Source organism: Salvia miltiorrhiza, chromosome 1, assembly GCF_028751815.1.
Source record: "Salvia miltiorrhiza cultivar Shanhuang (shh) chromosome 1, IMPLAD_Smil_shh, whole genome shotgun sequence".
Taxonomy (NCBI): domain Eukaryota; kingdom Viridiplantae; phylum Streptophyta; class Magnoliopsida; order Lamiales; family Lamiaceae; genus Salvia; species Salvia miltiorrhiza.
In genome coordinates, this window is record NC_080387.1 from 40066764 (window position 1) to 40076267 (window position 9504).

The 9504-nt window shown below is 35.1% G+C and overlaps 1 protein-coding gene across 1 annotated transcript; it reads left to right on the plus strand.

Moving 5' to 3' along the window:
* The first annotated feature begins 5574 nt into the window (after nucleotides 1-5574).
* On the plus strand, nucleotides 5575-7264 carry LOC131015258 (homeobox-leucine zipper protein HAT4-like). The gene is made up of 4 exons (XM_057943576.1): nucleotides 5575-6020; nucleotides 6189-6493; nucleotides 6577-6656; nucleotides 6770-7264. The coding sequence occupies exons 1-4, from the start codon at nucleotides 5582-5584 to the stop codon at nucleotides 7089-7091; spliced, it is 1146 nt and encodes a 381-aa protein (XP_057799559.1). The 5' UTR covers nucleotides 5575-5581; the 3' UTR covers nucleotides 7092-7264.
* Nucleotides 7265-9504: the final 2240 nt, after the last annotated feature.

The following is a 9504-nucleotide window of genomic DNA, read 5'->3' on the forward strand; positions in this document are numbered from 1 at the left end:
AGTTGGAATGAGGTGTTCAAAACTGTTGAGTTGGGGATTCCTTTTACCTCTTGGTGCTCTAAGGGTTGCAAACTTGATTTGTTGTTCTAAATGGCATCTCTGGTGCCATTTTTTGACCCTTCAATGAAATTCTTCTTTTACTGATAAAAAAAATAAAAAAAAAAATACAAGAAGCACAATAATTCCGTGTTGTGTTCATATACCATTGTATACAGTAATATATTATCATTTTATTTTTAAATTTATAATTAATTTATTTCCTAGTTAAAGATTAAATTCGTTATATTGTCTTTATAAATCCATACCAACACGAACGAAATTGTGAACACGCATGCGCATGAACCGCTAGCCCCAAATTACTAGTATAATAAAATTTTATAAGTATCGAATTATAAAAATAAAAATATTATATACAGCTTTAAAATTCAAAGTTTTGTGCTATCCCTTAATTCATATACGAATTTATGATGAAAAATATAAATTAAATTAACGTAAAACTCATCTCATATTGTGTGACTAGTTATTCGGTCATTAAAAAATAAAAAATAAAACTTTCAAAAAAATAAATAATAGTAATAATAATTATTATCATTATTTTGATACGCTAAACAATTGCAATCAACGTTAGTTAATGATCGATAACTTTAATTATTAAATTCATTCGTTAAAGCCTCCTTTTTTTATAGCGTGTGACAAATAGTGTAAGTTGGATTTTGTGAAAGCCAATAGTGTATTTTCACATTAGTACTGATGAATTTAACTCGAATATGATATGATGGATGTGAATATTTAAGTACAGTCATATAAATTGAACTGTCTCACATGGAAATTTTCCTATAATTAATACCAAAAAGTAGTCAAATTACTTGTCATGGTCCTTGAAAAAGGTTGACGCGAAAAGAAAAGATTGTTTTTCTTACTTTATCCATTCCTTTTCTCTAATGATATTTAGAACATTTGATTGGAAAAATATCGGAAAACGTCTTTGGAATTTCATCACAGGATCAAGTTAACTCCCCAAATACTTTTACAATATTTTTTATTTATTTATTTTTAAATATTAGTAAAAAAATAAAGAAATTTAAATATCACACGACTATACATCTTATTGCCAACCACAACAAATCAACTCAGCAGAATTGTCTTGAAAAAAAAAAGTTCCTCCATTATTTCGACATCAACAATAGAAAATGCTTTACGCATTGAGTATAATTTATACTAACCATCCAAATTAACATATATATGTTCATTTTCAAATTCCCTCACCGAATAAATTATCCCAAAAAAATCTTTCCAGAATGGATGGAATAAAACCAAACATAGAAAATGATCCTTTGATTATATATATACTTTGGCAATTTACATTAGAGCACTCCCAACAGAAATCCCAAAATTATGCTCCTATATTCCTCCCTAAAGCTTCCCTATTTAATTTTAGGATCTCGATTTTATAAATGCATACACCAGATCTCATATTTTCTACATAAAAATAATAATTATGTGTGGGCCCTACTAATTATAAGCTTAAAATAAATTTAGGGTGAGTGTAAATTTAAGATTGAATTTAGGTAGGTGTAAATTTTTTTGTGGGCCCCATCTAATTTAGGGGATCTGCTGAATGTATTTTTTGTATCTCATTTTCAATTGTTTTAGCCTAAATTTAGAGTTAGTGATGCATTTAGGTGATCTGCTGAGAGTGCTCTTATACACTCCCCAGACTAGTAAATTTTTTTAATTATATAAAAAAGATTTTAACTCCATTAAACATTTAAAAATCGAGTGGATGAGTACTTCAATTTTAATACGTTAAGTCGACCAAAATGCAATTATACATATCTGTTTTCCCATATATGCCATCGACACCCATTTACAATTGCATTACAAGTGGGGCACATGTTGCACGATAAAAGGGAGAAATACAATCATACTTTCATATGAAAACAAAAAATATGCTGTGAAATGTGGCTAAACAGAAATTATTGTTAGTTTAGGGATCATAATCAATCTTTAGTAAAAAGATCCAACGTGCACGCGCGCGCGTGTTTTTTTCATTTTTCTTCTTCTTTTGAAAATAAGATCAATAATGATTCCCTAATTTCTTTTTGGTAATTCGACCTCCAATCTAAAGAAAAACGTCTTATCAATTGAATTGCGCTTCGTTGTTATCCAACATATGTGTGTTTATGATATATAGACTACACTAATACACTTAATTGTACGATGCACGGCAATCATAAAAATTAAGTGCCATTGTTAGTAAATAAATAAAAATATTAAACATAATTCATAATTTATCAATAATTCAATAAAAATAAAAATATAATATATATATATATATATATATATATATATATTTACGACCATCATTTCTATCATCCACAATAATTAGAATTTTTAGTTAGTTACAATATCATACTCTTGATATGGAAATGGAAGCATCTAATTGGTGTCCATTATGATTTTGTTATCATAAATTTTTAGTTGGTCACAATATCATACCCTTGCACATGCTGGCCAATGAAATGAGGGATGATAACCTAAGAATGTTCACAAGCAATAACGTTGAAATAAATAAAGTTAAATATAAACATAAATACTTATATTTATTTTATCATTACTCGAAACGTCTTTAACCATGATTTCTACCTGGGAGGATGAGTTATGTTTGGAAGTGGGACTCCATGCATTGTGGATACCCAAGCAATGTCAGAATACCAATTTTCATATACTGTCAAAACTATCAATACATGATACTCCTTGGCAATAAAATTCTCCATCAATGAAACTATTATAGCCTCTAATTGTGCCTTCAAGTACAGTTGCAATGTCAAACCAATCACAATTAAGTACGAATAATAATTAATTCATATTAGTAATTGAATTACAAAAATAAATTGATTCACTTACAAATCAATTAGTGTCCAGTATGACTGTATAATCGCTATTGACTCCTTCAAGTAAGTCACGGTTGTTGAGCAGCCGGTTTCTCAGCGACATCATGAACAAGTCAATCGTCTACAATAATATTAAAATCAATAGGTTATTTTATAATTTATAAAAGAAAACACTACATGTGTGTAGATTATTTACCCCAATCACCGAATCCCTTTTGAGATTCTCCACTGCATCGAAGTCATCTTCCATAAGTACACTTCTGTTATCCTTAACGATTGTGGCAAGCTTTTTCCCACCTCGGTAAGCAGCCATCCACTTATCGTATGCAACCTGTGTTGGTTTAGGTACCAGAAGTGGTTCCGGGCTACTAAACCAAGGCAATCTCCAGAAGGAAAAAGGACGTCGCTCCCTCTAGTTGCTACGAGGAGCCTCCATTGCCTGTGGCGAACCCATGATACTAAAAGTAGGCTCTTGGAACTCAACAGACATCTGAGCTGCCCCTGATGAAATAGATGAACCGCACTGCAATTGTGAAATATAACTGATAGGCTCAACATAGATTGGAGCGGGGAACCACTCGACGGTGAATGAGACATGACCATATGGTGGGTGCATCCCGCAACCCATATACTCCTGCATAGAATAGGGAGTTGGCTCCATGGTGAACGACTGTAGGATGTCATGACTCAATGAGTAGTGACTCGAATCGTAGTCACGATATGAAGAACGAGGAGGCGCAAAGGTAAACCCATCAAAATGGTGTACTGGCGGTGCGTAGTAGCTTTGATCCGTCTTATAGGGCGAATAAGGGACCTTCGAATAGCGGGGACCATCTCTACCACTGGCTCTGCTAGGCGAAGAAACATCAATGCGATGATGCTCCAAGCGTAGAATGTCATGGCTGATCCTCAACTCTATCATCATCATCCCCTATGTTCGTCGGAGGAGACCTGATACGACGGTAACCATCATGTGAATTTGACTGTCGAGAAGATGTGCCATTTACTTTATCAAACATCTCCTTAAAGAATTTCTCCATCCTTCTCCTAAACCTTTTCTCGCTCTTCTCGAGTTTATTTCGAACTGTCTTCTTCATTTATTGACGGGTGATCGCACCTTTGCTTGCACTGGATAACAGATGAGACCCGCAACTACTGCTTGACAAGGAAAAATTCTGTGGCGTTTCTTGTTTATGCGGAACAACAAATAACGAGTCGGCTCCATACCTCGATCACTCTACACAGTGACCCGCTGACTCTGACTGCGAGTTGTACGAGGTCCATTAATTACCTCCTTGTTGTCGGGCACCTGAATAACATGGACAACGAGGCGATGTTGAAATTTTCGCCCTATAGCTAATGCATTCTCAGGTGATCTGCAGCTCACCCCGAGAGCGTTCGGTGACACCTCCAATATCCAATACCCAGATGCTACTACCTTCTCCGTATTGGCCTCGAAATTCCACACACCATCCTAAAATCAACATAAATAATTGGTCTAGTTTTTGGATGGCCACAATATGACTATATAGATTTATTGTATTTATTTATGTCAACAGCCCCTCTAACCTTCCCCCAGAAAAAGATGCAAATAATTGAGTAGTGTATATTTTTTTTTCCACTAACGATATTTGGACAAAATATGTCTGAATAAAAAATAGTTAAATTTTTAAAAAATATATACTCCCTCCGTCCCACTCAAATAGGCTCATTTTCCTTTTTGGGATGTCCCACTCCAATAGACTCATTTTTCTTTTTGGGTAAAAAAATTGTACTTAATTGGTGTGAACCACACCACTTTACTGTCATTTTCCTACTAGAAAGTAAGTTTTTTTAATCTCCGTGCCCAAAAGAAATGAGTCTATTGGAGTGGGACGGATGGAGTATTTATTTTTTTTAAAAATTAAAATAAAAAATTTAACTATTTTTATTATTTGCTCAACATTGTAGTTTTTTCGTAATTTTTATTATTTTTTAAAGTACAAAAGTTATACTAGTAAATATTAAAATAATTATTAAAGTGGCAAAGTTGGGGCTCCAAAAAGACTCTCATTTGTGATAAGTTTTTGGTTCAATCTCGCCTGTGTGCGAGAAGTTTTCTCATCTTTATGTGGGTAGTGATTCCGCCTACGTGTGAGTTGCTTATTTAATTATTTAATAGATACCTATTGTAATTCTCTTAAAATAATTATTAAAAAATTACATAAACAATTATAATTTGGTGGGAACCATTAAACTAACTAAATTCATTTTAAATTTGAATAAATTTTTTTAAATAAATAAATAAAATTTAAATATTTGATACTCTTTACATTTACGAAAGAACTTCCTATTTTTTTCTTTTTGGAACGTCCACATTTAAATAACTTCCTACCTATTTTTGAATTATATTTCATCACTTATTTTTCACTTTTTCATCAGTGCCAATACTAATTACAATATTTTTTCATCACTCTCAATACACGCAGTAACCTTTTCCCCACTTTTAATATATTTAATAATTTAAAAAAAAATTGTGTCACTTTCTCTTAGAAAGTTCTTTGATGGACGGATAAAGTATTTTTTATTCGGATAAATTTTATCCAGATAATATTATTTTTTTAAAAGAAAAAGAAAAAGAAGAAGAAGGTATAATTGAGTAGTGTACTAATGTCTAGTAAAAGGCAGAACCCATGATTGATGAGATAATGAGGGAGTCCCACTTCAGTCTCTGCTCAATGTGCTCATCACATCATCTCTCTCGCACGCACGCACGCGCAACCACAAACCATAAACAATTCAATTCTATAAACCCCTTTCCTTTCTACTTTCTATATATAACACCCCTTTTCTCATTCTATCTCAGCTCAGCATCCCATTCTTTTGTAAAACCACTTGTTTCTTTCTCTCTCTCTAAAGAAGAGCCGATTTTCCTCTGCTTTTGCGAGATCGAGATTCTTGGAACTCAGATTCAGAAAATGATGGTTCAAAGAGATCAAGATTTGGGGTTGAGTTTGAGCCTGAGTTACCCTGCAGAAAACAGGGCAACTTCACTGCACCTCAATCTCATGCCTTCTTCATCTTCTCCCTCTCCTTTCACCATCATCAACAACAACTCCTCTTGGACTCAAGCCTTCTCCTCTTCAGGTTTGTTTCTCCAAAATCTACATCTCCTTCTCTCTCTTTTCACATTTCTTCCTTATGTATTGCTCTTTCAACTCTCCCTTTCCATACAATTTCTTCTTGTAAAAACTCAGATCCCATGGTATTATCGTTGTTGAAAGTTTAAAGGTTATTGATATAAATTTGATGCAGATCGGAGGGGTGAGGCATGCAGAGAGGAAACGAGATCATTTTTGAAGGGAATCGACGTCAACTGCCTGCCGGAGACGGCGGAGGAGGAGGAGGAGGGCGGCGTATCCTCCCCGAACAGCACCATCTCCAGCATCAGCGGCAAGCGCAGCGAGCGCGAAGCCACCGACGACGGCGAGAGGGCTTCCTCCCGCGGCGGCATCAGCGACGAAGAGGACGCCGAGAACGCCAGGAAGAAGCTCCGCCTCTCCAAGGATCAATCCGCCATTCTCGAGGAAAGCTTCAAAGAGCACAACACACTCAATCCAGTAAGTTTGCCTTGAAGAACAAAATTTCCCCCTTTTTTTTGACCTAATCGATTAATCGAGCTGACATATCTTTGTTATTACAGAAGCAAAAAATGGCTTTGGCAAAGAGATTGGGGCTGAGGCCTAGGCAGGTTGAAGTCTGGTTCCAAAACAGGAGAGCAAGGTCAGTTGCTTTACTCTTCTTTAAGATTAATCATGCCTATTTTGAACTGATTCATCGATTTCGAGTTAAATTGATATATTTGTTTGAGATCTGAGAGGAATGTGTTGTTGCAGGACAAAATTAAAGCAAACAGAGGTAGACTGTGAGTTTCTAAAGAGATGTTGCGAGAATTTGACAGAGGAAAACAGAAGGCTGCAAAAGGAGGTTCAAGAGCTGCGTGCGCTTAAGCTATCTCCGCAGCTCTACATGCAAATGACACCTCCAACAACGCTCACTATGTGCCCTTCTTGTGAGAGAGTGGCGCTGCCGTCCGCCGCCTCCGTCGATCCACGCCCGCTGCCGATGGGCTCCGCCCAGCCGCGGCCGATTCCTTTCAACCCGTGGCCTGCTGCCCCACGCTGCAGGCCTTTCAATGCTCTGCATTCTAGATCATGATTTCTTTACAAGGATCTCTATTTTTTTTGGGGGGGGGGGGGGAGTTTAGTAGATTGGTATTTTTAATCAGTTCTGATTTTTTATTTTCTTTGAGATTATTTATCTCTTGATGTAAATTGGTGTCGGACGATCAAATTTTAGTTGAATAGTTGAGAATTGTGCTTATGACATAATCTGATGATTACGTAGGTCACTCAAAGATTAAATTAGTTCAAAATTGTTTGAGATTTGAATAAATGATAAGATTAATTTTACATGATATTATTTTGAGATTAAAAATTAAATCGAATTTATTTAATTGAATAATATATTATAAAAGTAAGTCATGTCTAATTTATCGAACCATATATATATATATATATATATATATATATATATATATATATATATATATATATATATATTTAGTTTAGAAGCAACAAAAATAATTTGAAATTGCACCAATCAAGGATTAACTTTTTCACAAGGAAATTCAAGACTCTTAAGACAAAATTAATGGCATGTGACGTTATTTCGAGATTAAATATTAAATCGAGTTTATTTAACTGATAATATATCATAACATTAAGTCATGTCTAATTTATCGTACCGAACAATTTATATATATTCAGTTTAGAAGCAGTAAAAATTATTTGAGATTGTATAAATCAAAGATTAATTTGTCATAAGAAAATCCAAGTTTTTTTAAAACAAGATTAATTCTACGTGACATTATTTCGAGATAGAATGTCGAATCGAATCTATTTAATCAAATACTATATCATAAGATTAAGGGGGGTGTATTAGTTCAAGACTTATGTAGATTTTAAAAGTACGTGGATTTTAAAAGTCTATAGATTAATTTGTCGTGATTTTCTCAGAGTTGAAATCCACAAAGCCAGTGGGCGTGGAGACCTCGCGAGCGCTGCAGGCCCCGCGAGCGATGGGTTCACACGAGCGTTTGAGACCCAGCGCTCGCTGAAGCCCAGCGACCGCTGGCTTCAAAGAATTATATATGGAGTATATAAAAAAAACCAAGAAAACCAGTTGGCTTCAAAATTCTGTCTCTGCGTATATGATAGAGAGACGGATAGAGGGAGACGATAAGAATATGATTAAGTTGAAATGAGAAGTAGCGAAGTTACTTGAGCTCTGCAACAAAATTGAGCGCGAGAGGCAACAGCTTCAGGGACTTCAGATCTATCTACTGCTACTTCAAGTATTACTCTCTACGCTATAAATGCCGGTAGTAACATAAATTACTCAAATATATAGAGTAGAGAATGGAATTTACAGTTTGAGCTTGCCCATTTTGCACCAGTTGGGTAGAAGCGAAAACAACCAAGAAAACCGCCAGCCGTCACCGGATAGGTGGTGGTGCCGCCGCCATATGAGAAATGAATGTTTCAACTTTCAAATATTCGAAGAGGCTAGGACTAATTAACTAAGTACTCTTTGAAAAGAAGGGGCCGGGGGTGTGTGGGAAGATTAGATGGCAGTATTTTAAGTATTGTACGTGTAATCATGAGATTTGTGTGAAAACACATATATTTGTTATCTCTCAAGCCTAGCGATCGCAGTGCCCCAGCGAGCGCTGGCATCCTTGACAACGAGCGCTGGGTCCAGCGGCCGCTGGCTTCTTGGCCGCGGGCGCTGGCACCCAGCGAGCGCGGGGAGTTTGCAAGATTTGTGAATTCTCGTGGTCTGTGTTCGGATTTGTTCTTCATGCCTATTTTTTCAACGAAATAAATGAAAGTCATTCCAACTTTAAAATCCATAGATTAACGAATACACCCAGATTTTCATAGACTTTTAAAAGTCTTGAACGAATACACCTGAATTTTTATAGACTTTTAAAGTCTTGAACGAGTACACCCAGATTTTCATAGACTTTTAAAAGTCTTGAACGAATACACCCGAATTTTTATAGACTTTTAAAGTCTTGAACGAATACACCCAGATTTTCATAGACTTTTAAAAGTCTTGAACTAATACACCCAGACTTTAAAAGTCTGCAGAAATCTATTAAAGTCTTGAACTAATACACCCCCCTAAGTCATGCCTAATTTTATGAACCGAACAGTTCATTTATATTTTCAGTTTAGAAGCCGCAGTAATGCAAGGGAACTGTCATTTATATAAAATGAATAGTTTTTTTTTCGGTGGATCTTCGAGAAGAACAAGAAGAATTTTGAAGGATTGATTTTATTTATAACCCCATTTTTTAATTAAAAATAATAATAAAAATATTCTAGTAAAATAATCAGATCCTTTTTTTATGCAATTGTGAGAGCTCTCCACATCCCCAATTTCAATCTTCTCGTATTTCTTCTATTTTGCTCAATATTAGTTATTTGATACAAGACCCCAGAGCCAAATTAGATACTCCATCCGTCCCGTTAATCATGTCCTGTTTCTTTTCGGCACGAGTATT